At 41.8% G+C, this 19,638-nt stretch overlaps 2 protein-coding genes across 3 annotated transcripts in view; one reads left to right on the top strand and one right to left on the bottom strand.

The window, feature by feature from the left end:
* LOC306786774 (uncharacterized protein) overlaps window positions 1-2,056 on the top strand; it is a 15,534-nt gene extending 13,478 nt beyond the window's left edge. The window contains exons 11-13 of the mRNA XM_079281627.1: window positions 259-297; window positions 383-424; window positions 1,035-2,056. Coding sequence (XP_079137753.1) covers window positions 259-297; window positions 383-424; window positions 1,035-1,168 — 215 coding nt within the window. The 3' untranslated portion in view covers window positions 1,169-2,056. The remainder of the gene's footprint in view (window positions 1-258; window positions 298-382; window positions 425-1,034) is intronic.
* A 950-nt stretch (window positions 2,057-3,006) lies between these two features.
* On the bottom strand, window positions 3,007-19,638 carry atxn2l (ataxin 2-like). Of its 2 annotated transcripts, none has more exons than XM_079281489.1 (23): window positions 19,507-19,638; window positions 19,082-19,133; window positions 18,529-18,585; window positions 18,051-18,122; window positions 17,779-17,953; window positions 17,519-17,637; window positions 17,343-17,434; window positions 16,623-16,833; window positions 15,618-15,918; window positions 14,179-14,259; window positions 11,681-11,821; window positions 11,339-11,401; window positions 11,164-11,225; window positions 10,644-10,921; window positions 9,279-9,348; window positions 9,039-9,203; window positions 8,847-8,910; window positions 8,523-8,689; window positions 6,549-6,681; window positions 6,218-6,330; window positions 5,954-6,136; window positions 5,213-5,375; window positions 3,007-3,352 (listed from the first exon to the last, which is right to left on the bottom strand). In XM_079281489.1, exons 1-23 carry the CDS (start codon window positions 19,521-19,523, stop codon window positions 3,294-3,296), a joined length of 2,838 nt encoding a protein of 945 aa, XP_079137615.1. In that variant the 5' UTR covers window positions 19,524-19,638; the 3' UTR covers window positions 3,007-3,293. The 2 variants fall into 2 exon arrangements, with proteins under 2 accessions (XP_079137615.1, XP_079137616.1); XM_079281490.1 differs by having other exon boundaries at window positions 10,644-10,903.

The raw sequence follows: 19,638 nt of genomic DNA, 5'->3' as shown, positions 1-19,638 counted from the left end.
TTCCCTCTGATTTAATATATAATATCTATATTCCCTCTGATTTAATATATAATATCTATATTCCCTCTGATTTAATGTATAATATCTATATTCCCTCTGATTTATGTCCTTAGAAATAACTAAAATAATGAATTCAAATTTAAATAACTAAAATATTCTGACGTGTTATGATATTATTATGATATTATGATGCATCATTGAGCATAAGTGGATCATTGGATGAACATAAACCGATCAGCTGTTTGTTTTCATCCCCAGATGTTCGACATGATTATGAAAACGTCCCGGAGAAGAAAGGTGAGTTTCTCTCTTTCTTCTTCCTTCTTCTATTATTTTCTGTCGTTGATATGAATTTGCATATTTCTTCTTTTGGTCTCCTCAGAGGACAAAGACTATCTGAATGTGGAGCCGCTGCACTTTCAAAGTGAGTTTGATTTTTCTTCTTCGGTGGTGTTTCACACAGGAAGCTCTGGTGTCGTGATGTCACCCGTTAGTGTCATGTGATCACCGTCAGTGTCTTCAACAGCGGGTCGTGAAGTTTTTGGTTGATTAGACAATTTTTTATATTTATTTTTTCCAAACATGAATCTGTCCATTATTTGAATAGTTCAGTGTTTGAAAGACAACAGGTGTGTTTATGAAAGGCAGCAGCACGGCCTCCCGACTCACTGTACCTCACACATGTTTCAAATAAAAAGATGAACATATGAACCTGTGTATTGTTTGAATAGCTTCGTATTGAACGCACAATAAAGAGGAATGTTTATACACGGCACGAGGCCCATTTCATATAAAACACTATTTTATCCAATATCTATAGTCGGGGTCCCTGCTCCATCTCTATCAGTTTGGGGGTCCTTGGCCTGACTCTGATCTACACTGTTGGTCACAAACTGAGCAGCTGAGGTTTTTTACAAAGTACATAATACTTTTCAGTGGTGGAGGAAGTACTCAGACCCTTAACTTCAGTAGAAATACTCTGTTTCAGTGATCATAGAAATAAAGTGAATCTTTGTTTCTTTTCATGTTTTCAGGATCAACTCTGGATCTGTCGGCTCAAAGCGACACTGAAGAAGAAGATGATGACAGTGATGATGATGATGATGATGATGATGAAGGGAACTACGTGAACATCCATGACGGGACTCAGACTGACGGACCACAATGAGCTTTTCTTCTTCTGCCTTTAATTCATGACGGTGTTTGTTTGAACGTCTGATGAAGAAGAAACTTGAGTCTTCATGGAGAACACAAACTCATGTTCTCGCTCTGTGTCTCAAGAACTAATATGTCAAAAGACACAATCAATACTTCATAACCCACATAGATGAATACAGTCCCGCCCCTTTAAGAACAACTCACTTAAAGGGACAGTAGCGATGTTAAGAAGTGTGTCTCTATGAGGTACTTATACACAGTCAGAGTATGAATGGAGTCTGGTGTGTAAATACAGCGTTCACTTCATCTTCATTCTTTTATGGTTCTAAAATACATCTATCTCTGTCATTATTACTCTGACTGTGTAGAAGTACTACAAACACACGACTGTCTTTGAATCCGTCTCCTTGAACTCTGAGATGATGAATGTTCTTCACGTGTTCCATATTACAAACATCTATTTATGAATAACTGCAGTGGAAATCACGAGTCTCTCTCTTTAAAGAGAGAAGACTTTGTGCATTTTTCTGTTTGAATTTGATATTTAAGATATTTAAAAAGTACACAAAGTTATGACTGCTTGAGGGAAACATGAATGTTTGTTTCTGCACAAATTCAGTTTGACTTTTTCCAGAACTTTTTCTTTGTAAATTTGACCTAAAGAAGATGGATTCAGCCTGTAAATGAAAATATGGAATAATAACATCCGGCCATTTATTCAGCATCCAGATTTAACTTCTGTAGTTTTTTTAAATGATTTTTTTCCTTCTTTGAGCTTTACTGACAACTCCTGAGAACATGTAAACCCTTTGTATGTTTTTACAGTGTATTTATGTATCTGTAATCCACTCGTCTTCTAGAAATGTTTTTATGCAATTAAACTTCACAAAACTTTCAACTCTATATTTTATTATTTATGAATAACTTTTCTTTCTTGGGACATATTTTGACATTTGAATCTGAATCACAGATGAAAACTAAACTTTTCTTCCTTATTTGTGATTCGAGGTTATTTTAAGATTTATTTATTTATTCGGCAAAATATCTAATCAGTCCGATGTGGTAATTTAAACTTCCTCATGTTTTACATTCAGAAGCACATTGTTATATATATATATATTAATATAAATATATATATATATATATATTAATATATATATATATATATATATATTAATATATATATATATATATTAATATATATATATATATATATATATATATATTAATATATATATATTAATATATATATTAATATATATATATTAATATATATATTAATATATATATATTAATATATATATTATATATATATATATTATATATATTAATATATATATATTAATATATATATAAATATATATATATATATATATATAAATATATATATAAATATATATATATATATATATTAATATATATATATATTAATATATATATATATATATATATTAATATATATATATATATATATATTAATATATATATATATATATATATATATATATATATTAATATATATATATATATATATATATTAATATATATATATATATATATATATATATATTAATATATATATAAATATATATATATATATATATATTAGTCTGAACATGGATCCGTTTCTTTAAAATGATCCACATTATGAAATGAATGTTCACAAACAGCTTTTATTTGTACGACGTACTTCGGCAGTACTTCATGAATAATACAGAATCTACTGACTCCTCTATGGTTATTTATGACACACTATTCGTCTTCAGACATGAGACGGTGTCGCGCTCCATAAAGCTCATGTGTTCAAACAGAAACCCTCGCAGGACATTTGTTTTTAATTCAGTGGTTTTATTATTAATGAACTGGTTTCGTCTGTAAAAGGACAAAAGAGGGGACGAGAAGAAAAACTGTTTCCACCGTCTTCAGTCTTGAAGTTTCCAACGTCTGCCGTCCAGCTTCACGGTGAAAACACTATTTACACTTTAAAACACAGAAACCTCTTCCTGCCTAAAGATGCTGTGGGTCAGAATGAGGATGCATTAGTTTCACGTCATGAGGCGGGAATGTTACGACTTGTTTGAAGATTATTATGTTTAATTGTTGTAAAGGGGCGGGGCGTCGTCACACAGCAGGGTTCAGTTTGCAGAGGGGTGGAAGGACAGCTGCTGGGTGGGGTGAGCCTGCACCTGAAGAGCTGGAGGACGAAACACACGCAGACACGTTGAGAAGAGATCTGCTCGACCACTTCCTGAACTTAAGAATATTATTCACAGACATGTATAACGGACTGTACCGGCACTTTCAACAAGACTGTTTTATAACATGGTATGCTACGAATTGTGATGAAAAAGTCACCGTATAGCAGCGGTTCTCAAACTACTAGTGGGGCGCGGTGGTATTACAGGTGGGGCGCAGGGGGAAATGCAGAATGTTTGTATTTAAAAAATAAAAAATATTTTATTTTATATTATTTTTTAAAGTAATTAATAAATACATGCCGAAATGCCTGTACTTTCGTGTAAATGTTTACGTTACGCCGCGACGGCCATGATCACGTGTGTGGCTTAGTGTTCCAAATGAAGAGTTCACAGTGAACGCGGGAGATGAGCAGAGACCGTCTGTGCTTTATGTCTGAACGAGCTGCGGATAGCAGGAAACTTGTTTTGTTTTTCACAGGTTGCACTTTATTGTTATCTTGAAAAGATGTTTAGTGCAAAACAGGTTAATTGCAGCCAATTGCAATCAGCTATTTTTTGCCAAATTGTCGTTCTTTTTTGCAGATATAACTTTATTTGCATTGTTCTAACAAAGTGATTGCACATTTTATTTGTTTTTGTCTGATGGAGCGATCTGGTTTACTTAATGCAATGTTCTTTATTCTATCATTTGAAAAAGCACAGATGGAGGAGTCACAAAATGTTGTTTCAATAAAAATTCAACATCGACCATTTTGTTACAATTTTGTTGTGGCGGTGGGGCGTGAACATTTGTCTTCCTCCAAAGTGGAGCGCGACAGAAGAAGTGTGAGAACCGCTGCCGTATGGCATGTCGTTAAAGGTAAAAAAGTCACCGTATGGCAGAAGTCACGGTACCGTACTTTCACACGCTTTGAGACTGCGGCTTTTACAGCGGTGCGGCTAATGTATGGATTTTTTTGTCCGTGAGTCGTCCTTCACGCTGAAAACAACTGGCCATGAGAGAACGCATTTCACGTGTGTTCTGAGCTGCACAGCATCCGGACTAAAGCTTCCTCCCATGGTGATTTTTAAGCGGATGACAATGCCGAAAGGAATCGGCGTGAAAGTGAACAAGAAAGGGTGGATGATAGAAAGCGTAATGAAGGAATGCTACGGGAAGCGACCGGGGATCATTTCAAACGTTGCTGCTAGCACAACAGCTAGCAGCAACTGACGGCGCTGGTCACGGCGCTCGCCCATCGCTCCAATAACAGCTGATTCCTCCACAGAAATGCAGACTTTTGCTGCACTGTAAAAGTCTGCGGAGTAATCAGCTGTTATTGGAGCGATGGGCGAGCGCCGTGACCAGCGCCGTCATCAACCCTATTAAGCGAGTTACAACAACAGTTATTGCCTCGTTGCTTTTAGATTCTAATGAGAAGACACGCTGCTTCGTTTCACTTCTTCCGTTTGGTAGCCTTGAGAGACCGTAGTCTGTAAGTATGTCTGTATGAAAAGATCTACGAAGATATATTATATTCGCTGATGCTAATCGCGGTTCGCATTTCCCCATTGGCGGTAATGTTAAAATTAGCTTAGAAGCTAGCGAGTCGGACGAGAAGAAGACAACTTTCGTACTGTTAAAAGCATCTTGCTGTTCAACGGGGACACCTGCGGCTTATTTATGGACAAATTCTTTTTTCTTTTAAAAATCAGCAGGTGCGGCCTATAGTCCGGAAAGTACGGTATATTGTGTGTCGATGGCAGTATTGTCTTTAGTACTTGTACACAGTACATTGTCTTTAGTACTTGTACACACATGTGTTGATGCAGTAGTAGGGGACGGACCAGAGTCTGTCTCCAGTGATGAGCTCTACCTTGTGGGTGTCCGATGTAGAAGTGTTGCGGGGCCCCCTGCTGGGGGCCGTGTTGGGGGTTGGAGCCCCCGCCCTGCTGAGGAGAGACGTAGTGCAGCATGACGGGCGGCAGGCCGTGACCCGCCGAGTGGTGCGGTCCTGACATGCCTCCTGTGACGTGAGCCTGCAGAGGACAAACACGCGTGAGAAGTCTCCGCCTCCTTTACTGCAGTAAAAGTACTCCACGACAAGTACTACTCTGCTTTCTAAGCCCTACAATGTGCTGATGGGCAGTAAAATGTGTTCCTATTACATCTGATGTTTATGGATTATTAGTACTGATGCATGAACCCTCTGAACAGAACCATGAGGACTAGAAGAAGAACTACAACACGTCTTTAGTGCAGAACAACAGTTATGATGACATCATGCTTCCAAGTGTTATAACATACTGGAGGCTCTTATACATGTGATATAACTCTTCACACTCTTACAGCCTCTCCTCTGTCTTTCTACAGAATATTTGGGCTGAGATTTGAAATGATAATATTACAATTTTAAGCTTCATTTTCGCTGCTTTTTGTGATGAAGAGTTCATCACATGTGATGTGTTCAAGGACCGTCAGAAAGAGGAAAACTATAGCCGGTACTGACAGTTTTTACAGCTTCTGGCTGAGATAAACGTAGTTTTGGCGATTGTTTAAAGAAAAGGTGTTCTTGTGGTTCAGAGGCCGCTGAAGTGGCCTGATGCTCATTATTCACCTGTGTGAGCTGGCTGATGGAGGGGAAGCCGTGGGGCAGAGGCTGGTGGCCGGGGAGGCTGTATCCCTGCATGGCGTACGAGGCCTGGGGGGAGCTGTGGCCCGGCTGCAGGTTGGGAGGGGTCGGGGCCTGCAGACCTCCAGTGTGGAACATGGACTGAGGCTGAGGACCCGCCTGACTCGACTGAGAGGAGAGAAAAGATCAATCAATCAAAGACTCCACATCATGACATCTCATAAGAGCCCTCATGTGACTCACTGTTACCTGATTGTGTCCTGGACTGGGAGCGCTGTGCTGGGGGGGGGGCTGGTTCCCAGTCGGGGTGCTGGAGGGCTGAGGGTGATGGAGGGCGCCCGCGTGGTGAGAGAACGACTGAGCTGAAAGAGGAACAAACGATCATCAACACTGACCTCATGTTTCACACTGAAAGATCTGTAATTACAACGTTTCATTTCTTCAGTAAACCTTTGAACTGCATCTTATTCACGTCTTGCTAAACTAAACTATAATAAATAAATTCAACCATCTGATTCATTGAAATCTCGTTGTGCCTTTCATTAAAAAAGGGAATAATAAAAAACGGAATCCTGCTTACCATACATAGCCTGTTGTGGCCCCTGGGGGCCCTCAGCCTGGCCGGGGTACTGGGGGCCCGGAGGACCCATCTGCTGAGGAGGGGCCCCCGAGGTCAACATCCTGGCTCCCCCCTGAAGCATCGAGTAGACCGGCTGGAAACAACAGCAGAGACGGAGGAGAGCTTTACTGACAGATTTAACAAACACGGAAGTAACAATGTAACAAACACAGAAGTAACAATGTAACAAACACAGAAGTAACAATGTAACAAACACAGAAGTAACAATGTAACAAACACAGAAGTAACAATGTAACAAACACAGAAGTAACAATGTAACAAACACAGAAGTAACAATGTAACAAACACAGAAGTAACAATGTAACAAACACAGAAGTAACAATGTAACAAACACAGAAGTAACAATGTAACAAACACAGAAGTAACAATGTAACAAACACAGAAGTAACAATGTAACAAACACAGAAGTAACAATGTAACAAACACAGAAGTAACAATGTAACAAACACAGAAGTAACAATGTAACAAACACAGAAGTTACAATGTAACAAACACAGAAGTTACAATGTAACAAACACAGGATTTACAATGTAACAAACACAGGATTTACAATGTAACAAACACAGAATTTACAATGTAACAAACACAGAATTTACAATGTAACAAACACAGAAGTTACAATGTAACAAACACAGAAGTAACAATGTAACAAACACAGAAGTTACAATGTAACAAACACAGAAGTAATAATGTAACAAACACAGGATTTACAATGTAACAAACACAGAAGTAACAATGTAACAAACACAGAAGTAACAATGTAACAAACACAGAAGTAACAATGTAACAAACACAGAAGTAACAATGTAACAAACACAGAAGTAACAATGTAACAAACACAGAAGTAACAATGTAACAAACACAGAAGTAACAATGTAACAAACACAGAAGTAACAATGTAACAAACACAGAAGTAACAATGTAACAAACACAGAAGTAACAATGTAACAAACACAGAAGTAACAATGTAACAAACACAGAAGTAACAATGTAACAAACACAGAAGTTACAATGTAACAAACACAGAAGTTACAATGTAACAAACACAGAAGTTACAATGTAACAAACACAGAAGTAACAATGTAACAAACACAGAAGTAACAATGTAACAAACACAGAAGTTACAATGTAACAAACACAGAATTTACAATGTAACAAACACAGAAGTAACAATGTAACAAACACAGAAGTAACAATGTAACAAACACAGAAGTAACAATGTAACAAACACAGAAGTTACAATGTAACAAACAGAGAAGTTACAATGTAACAAACAGAGAAGTTACAATGTAACAAACAGAGAAGTTACAATGTAACAAACAGAGAAGTTACAATGTAACAAACAGAGAAGTTACAATGTAACAAACAGAGAAGTTACAATGTAACAAACAGAGAAGTTACAATGTAACAAACAGAGAAGTTACAATGTAACAAACAGAGAAGTTACAATGTAACAAACAGAGAAGTTACAATGTAACAAACAGAGAAGTTACAATGTAACAAACAGAGAAGTTACAATGTAACAAACAGAGAAGTTACAATGTAACAAACAGAGAAGTTACAATGTAACAAACAGAGAAGTTATAATGTAACAAACACAGAAGTTATAATGTAACAAACACAGAAGTAATAATGTAACAAACACAGAAGTAATAATGTAACAAACACAGAAGAGAAGTCTGACTTCGTACTTTTAGAATATCTCATTGTCTGGAGGTTTAGGTTGATCTAAAAGGTAACGTCAGTATTTCTGTGTCTCATTGGAGCATCAATGCTGCTGCAGGCGGAGCTACTTTAACGTCTCTACAGACAGACGGTTCAGTCCGGTGGGTCACCACATAGCTGTGAGGGGTCCTGACGTGATTGGACTGTCAGGAGCCATGAGCCCAGACAGGCTGCTGTGAGCTTACATACCTGTCCGTGGTAGTGGGGGGGCAGGGCCTGGATCACCTGGCCGTACTGCAGGTAGGACTGGGGGTACGGCGAGGCCACCAGCGGGGGTCCTGCTGCCGAGCCTGCGGCTGAGATCATGGAGGAGGCCTGGGAGGCGTGGTGCTCCGGACGCTGTCCCACCACCGGGCCTGAAACACAACCACACATCATGATCACCGGCCCACCGCCTGAGATTCATGGTGACGGAAAAGAATACCGATATGAACTGCAGTTCCCATAATGCTTTGGGGGGGGGGGGAGGGGGCTGTAAACAGGAAGTTGAGGCTTCAACTTGTGCTCGTGTACCTTTGGCTCTGGGGTATTTGCCCTGGTTGACAGTCGACATGGTGTACTGATACATCGGAGGAGCCTGAGGAGGAGACAAGAGGTAGAGATGTGTTAACACACACAGTCACACACACACACAGTCTCTCACACACACACACACACACACACACACAGAGTCACACACACACACACACACAGTCACACACACACCTGGATCTGGTGTCCCTGGATGTGGAGCGGGGAGACGTAGGACAGGTAGTGTCCCGGTGGGTTGCTGTAGATCGCTCCTCCTCCTCCTGGCTGACCCGGAGGAGCCAGGACCAATGAGGGGCTGGGGGGGGTCGGTCGAGGAGGGGTGGGGGTGGGAGCGGGTTTCTGTCACAACAACAGAGACGGACATGATGTCAGAGAGAGAAGTCAAAGCCATTAAAGACAAGGCGACGCACTCACCTGGACCACGTTCACTTTTATGGGAAGAAATTCTTTCGCATTTGGATTCAATGTTGAGTTTTTCACTTGGCTGAAAAAAAGAAAAAAGAAGAAATTCTTCAGCAACAAAGCAGAAGATGATGAAGAAGAAAGAACAAAGCAGAAGATGAAGAACAAAGGACACAAAGGATTCAGGAGTCTAGTGAGTTTAAAGACACAAAGTTCACAACTTGAAACAGGAAGTCCTGGAACGTTGTGCATTTATGTTTCATTATGAGCAAACAATAGGAATTATTATACAATAATCATTTGAGTTCTTCGAAAGAAAGGAAATCTGAATCGGGAGTTCAGACTAATAATAATTGGTGATCGGAATCAGCTGAGAAGATTGCAACCGAATAATCCCACTTTTATTCATCTCTTATAGAAAAGGGAGTCCTGGCCAAGATGGCACAAAAACACAAAGAACTGACTTAGATGATGATGAAGACGATGGATGCTAAGCTAACCCAGCTAGGACCTAAACCTACTCCACTACCCAGCATGCTCCTGGCTGTCTGGTGTCTGGACGCAGGCAAGATCAGATGATTGAAATCAGACTTTAGGTCGGTGACTGTTTAGACCAGTGATTCTCAACTGGTGGGTCGCGAGCCAAAAGTGGGTCGCGGGCCTTTGCCTGACAAAAAAAAAATTAAAAAAATTGTGATTTTATTTTGAAGGGCATTTTTTATGCAGCGGAATTATTCCAGCATTTACGGCACCTGTGGTGTGGGTTGTGAAAGTCAAATCATAGAAAGATCTCCAAAAGAGAGAAACGTCCAGAGAGACCAGAGACATCAGACTCTGACTGGACAGACTCAGAGAGGTGAATTCTTCAAACACTAATTTCTCTTTTTAGAAGATGAGAAAAATATAATATTGTAGGGGACGACCGAATTCACGGGGCCCCTTTAAGGAAAGGGGCGTAACCATGGTGACAGAGGGGGTTAAAGGGTGACAGGAAGTGAATGTGTTTTATGTTTTGTATGGATGGAAATAAACGGCCACAAGGTGCAGCCAAAGGGAATACTCGCCTCCTTGTTTGTTTCCACACGCCTACAATATTGTGGATTTTTCACGTCATCCTGAATGAACTGAGTTTAAAGCTGCAGGGCAATTCAGTGAAAATATTTTTCGAAATTGAATTTCATTACGTAATTTATTTTTTAATCCAGCCGTTATTTTACTTGAAATGAGAAGAACATGTATTCATGTATTTCTTTGTATCTATGTATCCATCCGGTTAAATTTGAAAAATGAGAATAATATTTGTTAAAATATAATTGATGTGTGCTTATTTGATTTGAGCACCTGAACTCTCCCTGAGCAGACTCGTCGTATACTCACGCTGCAGCCGCGGCCTCGGGGCGCTCGCTGCCGTCCTCGCCTCCTCCAGACTGTGGCCCCTCTGGCCCTGAGGACTCCTGAGGGCCAGCAGCAGCAGCTGTGGGGGTCGGGCCGGCCTCCGTGGTCTGCTGCAGGTCTTGGGCAGAGGAGGTGGAGGGTTTAGGAGGCGCGGGGGAGGAGGAGTCGGCGGGTGAGGCGGAGCTGTGCTGAGGAGGATCTGCAGAGGCCGGACTCGCTGACGGAGAGGCGGTGGGCTGCAGCTGAGAGACGGAGAGAAACTGTTATCATATTATTATTAGTGATGACGAGTGACAGACGAAGAGCTGCAGGCAGCAGCAGAGCAGCACCTCCTGTGTTCTGAGGTAGAATCAGTGTTTGAGTGTCTTTAAAGAGAACATAGATCGCAGCTTCAGTGCCTCAGACAGGTCTGTGACAGCTGTGACTGTGTAGAAGTACCTCATACAACCACGTGTTGTAAACACTCACATCCCCCCTGTGACCCCCGACCCCTCAGTCTCACCCTGAACTCTTTGCCGAACTTGCGGAGCTCCTCCAGCTGGTTCCTCTGCTGCACCGTTGGAGCTGAGAGATAAGACAGCATCAGACGAACCATCAGAACCGCGTGTGAGGATCTCAGCTCCACTAAACCAGGAATAATAATATTAATATCATCATCATTATTCTCTCCCTCTTACCTTTGCAGCTCTTTGCTTCAGACAGAGCTTCAGCTCTCTCTTTAGTGCTCAGGATCTCGTTCACTGAGGAAACACAAAGACATATTTAATAAAACTCATGAATAATAAACTCCCGTTCTGACTTCTCACTTACATCTGTTTATGTTTAAATCTCACATATTATTAATATTAATTAATAGTATTATTATGTATTTCTTATGTTAATAATATAATATTTAATCTGACTAATAATTAGAGATGATATTTCTTATTTCATCTTTTTTACTTTAATACTTATTAATGTTGCTGAAAGAGTAAAATAAACCTTCAGCTCTTAATAATGTAATCAGACGTTCATCTCACCGTCGACGGGGAAGAGGGGGGTGGGGCCGGAGGTTTTGGTGGCGGTTGCCATAGTAACAGAAGCGGAGGAGGAGTCTAAGAAGACTGGTCCGCCCAGAGGAAGGTCCTGGGGGGGGGCGTCTGGTTTACCACCACGAGAGACTGGAAGGAACAGAAAGAGGACAAAGCAGTACTAGTAAGAGTATACTAGTGTGGGTAAGAGTACTGGTGTGGGTAAGAGTATACTAGTGTGGGTAAGAGTACTGGTGTGGGTAAGAGTATACTAGTGTGGGTAAGAGTACTGGTGTGGGTAAGAGTATACTAGTGTGGATAAGAGTACTGGTGTGGGTAAGAGTATACTAGTGTGGATAAGAGTACTGGTGTGGGTAAGAGTATACTAGTGTGGATAAGAGTACTGGTGTGGATAAGAGTATACTAGTGTGGATAAGAGTATACTAGTGTGGATAAGAGTATACTAGTGTGGATAAGAGTATACTAGTGTGGATAAGAGTATACTAGTGTGGGTAAGAGTATACTAGTGTGGATAAGAGTACTAGTGTGGATAAGAGTATACTAGTGTGGATAAGAGTACTAGTGTGGATAAGAGTATACTAGTGTGGATAAGAGTATACTAGTGTGGGTAAGAGTATACTAGTGTGGATAAGAGTATACTAGTGTGGATAAGAGTATACTAGTGTGGATAAGAGTATACTAGTGTGGATAAGAGTATACTAGTGTGGATAAGAGTATACTAGTGTGGATAAGAGTACTGGTGTGGGTAAGAGTATACTAGTGTGGATAAGAGTACTGGTGTGGATAAGAGTACTAGTGTGGGTAAGAGTATACTAGTGTGGATAAGAGTACTAGTGTGGATAAGAGTATACTAGTGTGGGTAAGAGTATACTAGTGTGGATAAGAGTACTAGTGTGGATAAGAGTATACTAGTGTGGATAAGAGTACTAGTGTGGATAAGAGTATACTAGTGTGGATAAGAGTATACTAGTGTGGGTAAGAGTATACTAGTGTGGATAAGAGTATACTAGTGTGGATAAGAGTACTAGTGTGGGTAAGAGTATACTAGTGTGGATAAGAGTATACTAGTGTGGGTAAGAGTATACTAGTGTGGGTAAGAGTATACTAGTGTGGGTAAGAGTATACTAGTGTGGGTAAGAGTATACTAGTGTGGATAAGAGTACTAGTGTGGATAAGAGTACTAGTGTGGATAAGAGTACTAGTGTGGATGAGAGTATACTAGTGTGGGTAAGAGTATACTAGTGTGGGTAAGAGTATACTAGTGTGGGTAAGAGTACTAGTGTGGGTAAGAGTATACTAGTGTGGGTAAGAGTATACTAGTGTGGATAAGAGTATACTAGTGTGGATAAGAGTATACTAGTGTGGGTAAGAGTATACTAGTGTGGGTAAGAGTATACTAGTGTGGGTAAGAGTACTAGTGTGGGTAAGAGTATACTAGTGTGGGTAAGAGTATACTAGTGTGGATAAGAGTATACTAGTGTGGGTAAGAGTACTAGTGTGGGTAAGAGTATACTAGTGTGGGTAAGAGTATACTAGTGTGGATAAGAGTATACTAGTGTGGATAAGAGTATACTAGTGTGGGTAAGAGTATACTAGTGTGGGTAAGAGTATACTAGTGTGGGTAAGAGTACTAGTGTGGGTAAGAGTATACTAGTGTGGGTAAGAGTATACTAGTGTGGATAAGAGTATACTAGTGTGGATGAGAGTATACTAGTGTGGATAAGAGTATACTAGTGTGGATGAGAGTATACTAGTGTGGATAAGAGTATACTAGTGTGGGTAAGAGTATACTAGTGTGGATAAGAGTATACTAGTGTGGATAAGAGTATACTAGTGTGGATAAGAGTATACTAGTGTGGATAAGAGTATACTAGTGTGGGTAAGAGTACTAGTGTGGGTAAGAGTATACTAGTGGGGATAAGAGTATACTAGTGTGGATAAGAGTATACTAGTGTGGGTAAGAGTATACTAGTGTGGGTAAGAGTATACTAGTGTGGGTAAGAGTACTAGTGTGGATAAGAGTATACTAGTGTGGATAAGAGTACTAGTGTGGATAAGAGTATACTAGTGTGGGTAAGAGTATACTAGTGTGGGTAAGAGTACTAGTGTGGATAAGAGTATAATAGTGTGGATAAGAGTACTAGTGTGGATAAGAGTACTAGTGTGGATAAGAGTATACTAGTGTGGGTAAGAGTACTAGTGTGGATAAGAGTATACTAGTGTGGATAAGTATACAAGTGTGGATAAGAGTACTAGTGTGGATAAGTGTATACTAGTGTGGATAAGAGTACTAGTGTGGGTAAGAGTACTAGTGTGGATAAGAGTATACTAGTGTGGATAAGAGTACTAGTGTGGATGAGAGTACTAGTGTGGATAAGAGTATACTAGTGTGGATAAGAGTACTAGTGTGGATGAGAGTACCAGTGTGGATGAGAGTACTAGCGTGGATAAGAGTACTAGTGATACTCGTCACTAGAGGAACAGACCTGCAGCAGAGGAGGAGTTCGGGGTCCTCAGGGTTCTGCTGCTCTGTAGTCTCTGGGTTTTGGGGGAAGTTCTGGATGTGACTGAGACACAAAGAGACAACAACACGGTTATAAATACAAAAAGCATCTTTGGTCCACTCACATTATGTTTAGTTCTCTGGGGACTAACATTCATATCACGTGACATGTTTCCATGAATGTGAATATAAATAGTTCGAAACATTTGAACCAATGAAATGTTGTTCTTTTACTCAGTTACCGACCCCCTTAGTCGTTACCGACCCCCTTAGTCGTTACCGACCCCCTTAGTCGTTACCGACCGCCTTAGTCGTTGCCGACCGCCTTAGTCGTTACCGACCGCCTTAGTCGTTGCCGACCGCCTTAGTCGTTGCCGACCGCCTTAGTCGTTACCGACCGCCTTAGCCGTTACCGACCCCCTTAGTCGTTACCGACCCCCTTAGTCGTTGCCGACCGCCTTAGTCGTTACCGACCGCCTTAGTCGTTACCGACCGCCTTAGTCGTTGCCGACCGCCTTAGTCGTTGCCGACCGCCTTAGTCGTTACCGACCCCCTTAGTCGTTACCGACCCCCTTAGTCGTTACCGACCCCCTTAGTCGTTACCGACCCCCTTAGTCGTTGCCGACCGCCTTAGTCGTTGCCGACCGCCTTAGTCGTTACCGACCGCCTTAGTCGTTGCCGACCGCCTTAGTCGTTACCGACCGCCTTAGTCGTTACCGACCGCCTTAGTCGTTACCGACCGCCTTAGTCGTTACCGACCCCCTTAGTCGTTACCGACCGCCTTAGTCGTTACCGACCCCCTTAGTCGTTACCGACCGCCTTAGTCGTTACCGACCCCCTTAGTCGTTGCCGACCGCCTTAGTCGTTACCGACCGCCTTAGTCGTTACCGACCGCCTTAGTCGTTACCGACCCCCTTAGTCGTTGCCGACCGCCTTAGTCGTTACCGACCGCCTTAGTCGTTACCGACCCCCTTAGTCGTTGCCGACCCCCTTAGTCGTTACCGACCGCCTTAGTCGTTACCGACCGCCTTAGTCGTTACCGACCGCCTTAGTCGTTACCGACCCCCTTAGTCGTTGCCGACCCCCTTAGTCGTTACCGACCGCCTTAGTCGTTAGTCTCCTTCAATTTACATTTTAAATATTCACACAAAGAATATTTTCTACATTTTATTTCATTGTAATTTTAATATATTTAAAGATTTTGGTGTTTTTTTAACTGAATAATTAAAAAGAAGAAAAGAAACAAATGAAATCAGTTAACTTTTAAAAGCATCTCTCATATTGATTGTCATTATTCAGGGTTGCATTGAACACATCGTGTGGCCGTGGAAGTCGTTTCCTGCTCGTGTTCACTGAGTGGAGCTGGAAGTAATAACTTGTTTCTCTCTAAGTGGCGATTGTGTCGCTGCAGGTCCTCCGTACCTCCGTTCACAGCTGAGCGCGTTGAGTCGGCCAGCGCCTGCGGGTGAGAGAGGGAGTGCGGGAGGACGTGATTGGTGCAGGGGGGGCTGCCGGCCGCCGGCGGGCTGCTCTGTGATTGGTGGGGCGAGTAGGCGGTTCTGACGGACAGCGGGCTGCTCCGGTCCGAGGACGAGCCCGGCGCCGGGTGTCTGGAGGAGGACGAGGTCGCCGCCGTCGTGGGAGCGGCGGTCCGACCGGAGGCTCCGGTTCTGCCAGAGAGGCCGATCTCTCGAGCGCGCTGAGGGAGAGGAATGTATTTACCCTCCCTGCAGAGAAAGAGAGGAGGTGAGAGGAATTCTGGGAAGAAGAAGATGATGATGACGGATTTCAGGAAGTAAAAGTTAAACTTCTTCACGAGGGTGCCATGAACCTTAAACACGAAACAATCGTTAACATACGAACTCAGTACAAAGATACGAATAATGCAAATATGTGGAACTCCTTCGTCATCACTGACGACGTTGAATCAGAAACTATGAAGGAAAGAAGTAAACAATCCGTCCGTTCCACCCAGAACTCTACGACACTTCATATCAGTACAGACACCAGGTACTACATGCGTGTGTGAACCAGACGGTTCAAACAACAACACGCTGCTGTGGTCACGACTAGATGACGTCATGTTGAGTGTTGATGGAGCTGCTACAATGTTAGCTTAGCATAGCACCGATGGAACCAGATTCCATTCAGAAAACAAACGTTTAAAAGTTGTTTACTTGTCGTCTTGAGGAGAGAAATAACAAAACATGAACTCAGACTTTTTACAGATGTCGTCATCATCATGTAGATATTTCTGCATCACTTGTATGTTTATTGTGATGAGATCACAGCTGAATGTACTTAGCGTTCACAGCAGCATGGATCATGTGATCAGTTTAGTTCCCTGACATCTGGACTTTAACAAGCACAAAGCAGCACTCGTGGTTATTTCTTCCACTGTTGATGGAAGAAATAAAGGACAAGAACTCGCCTCCCGGTGGACGTGAACCCGGGGCTGGCCCGGTCCTCCCTCTCTCGGACCACCGAGCTGTACTTGTCCTCCTCGCTGCGGCCCTCGTCGTTCTCTAGAGAAACCCTCCGGCGGTACTGCAGGCTGCCCTCGATCTCGTTGGCCAGACGAGCAGCTCGAGCTTCCCGCTGACGGAAGACCTCGGAGGTCCCCTTCTCCAGAGGCATGCTGGGAGAAAAGACACCGGAGACACAAATACGACTTGATACTTTGCTTTGTCTGTCAAAGACCTTTGTGAACTCTGCTTTTAAAGCTGCTAGATTAACAGAAATAGAAGAAAAACAAGAGTTGAATCAGTTAGAAACTGCTATGAGACGGATTATAAACCTTTCGCTAATTTAGAGTCATTTATTTTGGAGCATTTAAAAAGAACCGTGGGCTTATTATTATTACTATATTTCTGTAAAAACACATCTTTATTCTCTGGCTTTTAACTCACCATTCTATATTAGTGTCTTTTAAACATGTCTCTTGTGGGGTTTTTTCATATATTTTGATTGATTGGTCAACTGTTTTAAAATGTGCTTTATAAATAAACTTGTTTCCTTCGGTTCTGATTTTACTCACAAAGATCAACATTAAAATCAGAACCCACGTGTTGTAAATGTCTCCCTCATAGTTTCACATAGAGTTCGGAGTTATGACCATAACTGACGGGACAGCAGCAGCTGACTCACGTGTACATGGAGAGGCTGGAGTCGTAGGTGGACTTCACTCCGTACGTCTCCTCGTTGAACTTGAACATCTCGTTGGCGTCCCAACCGTTAGACTGAAAGAGAGAAAGAAAAGAGCTTATATATAAATATATATTTGAGTGCGTGTGTGTGTGTGTGTGTGTGTGTGTCTCTCTCACCGTGTCGGCCTCTAGTTCAAAGTTTTCTCCGTTTCCATTCCCGTCCCACCTCTGCAGGACTTTTTCCCGGTGGTCCCCGTTCACCCGCGACGAGGTGATGGACGTGTCGGTGAACGTGTCTGAACACACACGCAGACACACACACAAGCATGCACAGACACACACACAGACAGAGGTCAACCCTTATTCTGCCTCCTCCAAAGAACAGCACATAAACAAACACTCATGTCGATATAATTCAATAATTTGCGTCTCGTTACCTCTGACAGCAAAGTTGAGGTCGACGTCTCGGCAGGTCATGGTCACCAGGTCGCTCGGGCTGAAGATCATGGTGTCAGTTATATCCTCGATCTTAGGAGGAGAGGACGGGCTTCCTCCTCCTTCCTCTCCTCCTCCATCGCTCTGTTTATGGACAGCATCCACAGCCAGCTCGCACTGAAAGCAGACAGAAGAGGACTCAGATCAATGTTGTGTAAACTGTAAACTCTTAAAGAACACAGACAAAGCGTGAAGAGCTTTTGATGTGTTTTACCTGAGAGCTTAAAGTCTTGAAGATTCCTTCATACGCGGCTCCGTTTTTAACTCTCACATCACAGGTGGAGCCCTGAAACCAGAAGAAAGCTTCAGTCTGTCTGTTCAGGTACGGAGGTTCCATTCAGTTACGTTATGGTGCATTCAATCGCAGTCCGATCTTATTATTGGCCTATATTCAGTAAGATCGGTACGAAATCAGGACATCATTCATGTGTTTCTAGCCTGTGATCATGTTTCATTGTAAACAACCAATCAGTGTTTAGACCAACAGGAGGAGAGCTAGTAGCGTTAGCAGCACCGCTAACGGCTAACCAACAGGAGGAGAGCTAGTAACGTTAGCAGCACCGCTAACGGCTAACCAACGGAGGTTCACTTCAGTTACACTATTACAACTATTCTAGTTTATTAGCGTGTGGTGTTTCCTCTGACAATAAATGGTGATGTATAAAATGTAACATCGTGACTTCTCTACTCACCACGACTGCTGTGAGGAAGTGAAGCATTCTGGCATTGTTGTAGACGCCTTCAAACACCTGCAGGCACATGCAACAGGGGAGCAGGTTGTTGTTTATAGAAAACTGCTACAATGGAACAATGCTAACTCTTTTAGGCCGATATGTATATGAAATAAAATCCCTCAAAATGTATTTCTGTAATGATGTAATAAATAAATAAATAATAAAAAAGAACCGACAAGCAGAACCTATAAAGAGTACAAGGATCCATAAAATCATAATGATACTCATCGCTACAACTTCAGTATTGTTATGATTTCAGAATGATGAAGACAAAAATATAATGGAGGATCTACATGATGATTATCATGCTTATTTTCCAAAATGGTGTCCAGATTTTAGACATCCTATCATCATAAATGATTTTAAAAATATTGCTGATATAAATACCCCCACCCCATAGGGCCCCCTCAGCTTTGGGCTGAGCCCCGGATGCTTACACCGTCTGGCTCCGCCCCTGCTAATAACAACAGCTTTTTATTATTTTCCTAACAAACAAACACTCACTACTTACTATGCTGCTTAAAGGAGAAGTCTGTGATGGCGGTTTCATTGTGTTCCTGGTCCTGCAGAAGGTGGAGAAAAATAAAATAAATAAATGTCAGCAAACAAGCTAACAGGGACATCAGTGAGAACAATAAACACAAGCAACCTTTGCTAAGCTAACAAGCTAGCTACTTAAACCGTGACACGGCGCCATTTGGTACAAATTAAATCGGCTATGATAATCTAAACTAACCTCTTAAAGACAAAGAGCGAAGAGCTAAAACGCAGTTGTTGTTCAGAATAGTAAAAAGAACAGCTAGCTAAATCGGCTACCGTTAGCTTAGCTTAGCGCAGACAGCGATTTTTTTTTTGACACAAACAAACTGCCAGAAAAAGATGTCCGCGTCACATTAGACCCTGACAGCTGAGTCACACTTAGTATTTAGTTTTTACTTTTTAGTCATGTGCATCCCTGTTGTTCCAGTCTCGTCGTTCCAGTGAAAAGTCACCCGGTTTGGTTTTGACAGGCCGAACACACGATAGACACCGCTGGAAAAACAACAAAACACGGCAGCGGCTGCGTTT

The sequence above is a fragment of the Melanostigma gelatinosum genome, assembly GCF_949748355.1.
Source record: "Melanostigma gelatinosum genome assembly, chromosome: 13".
NCBI lineage: Eukaryota > Metazoa > Chordata > Actinopteri > Perciformes > Zoarcidae > Melanostigma > Melanostigma gelatinosum.
This window is presented reverse-complemented; position numbering and strand designations above follow the sequence as displayed.

Excerpts from the sequence above, each read along its gene's own strand:
- atxn2l (XM_079281489.1), bottom strand. Across the intron at positions 18,123-18,528 it reads ACTTCCTCACAGCAGTCGTG|GGCTCCACCTGTGATGTGAG; the intron begins GTGAGTAGAGAA and ends TTCTGGTTTCAG. Across the intron at positions 11,226-11,338 it reads TGAAGCAAAGAGCTGCAAAG|CTCCAACGGTGCAGCAGAGG; the intron begins GTAAGAGGGAGA and ends CTTATCTCTCAG.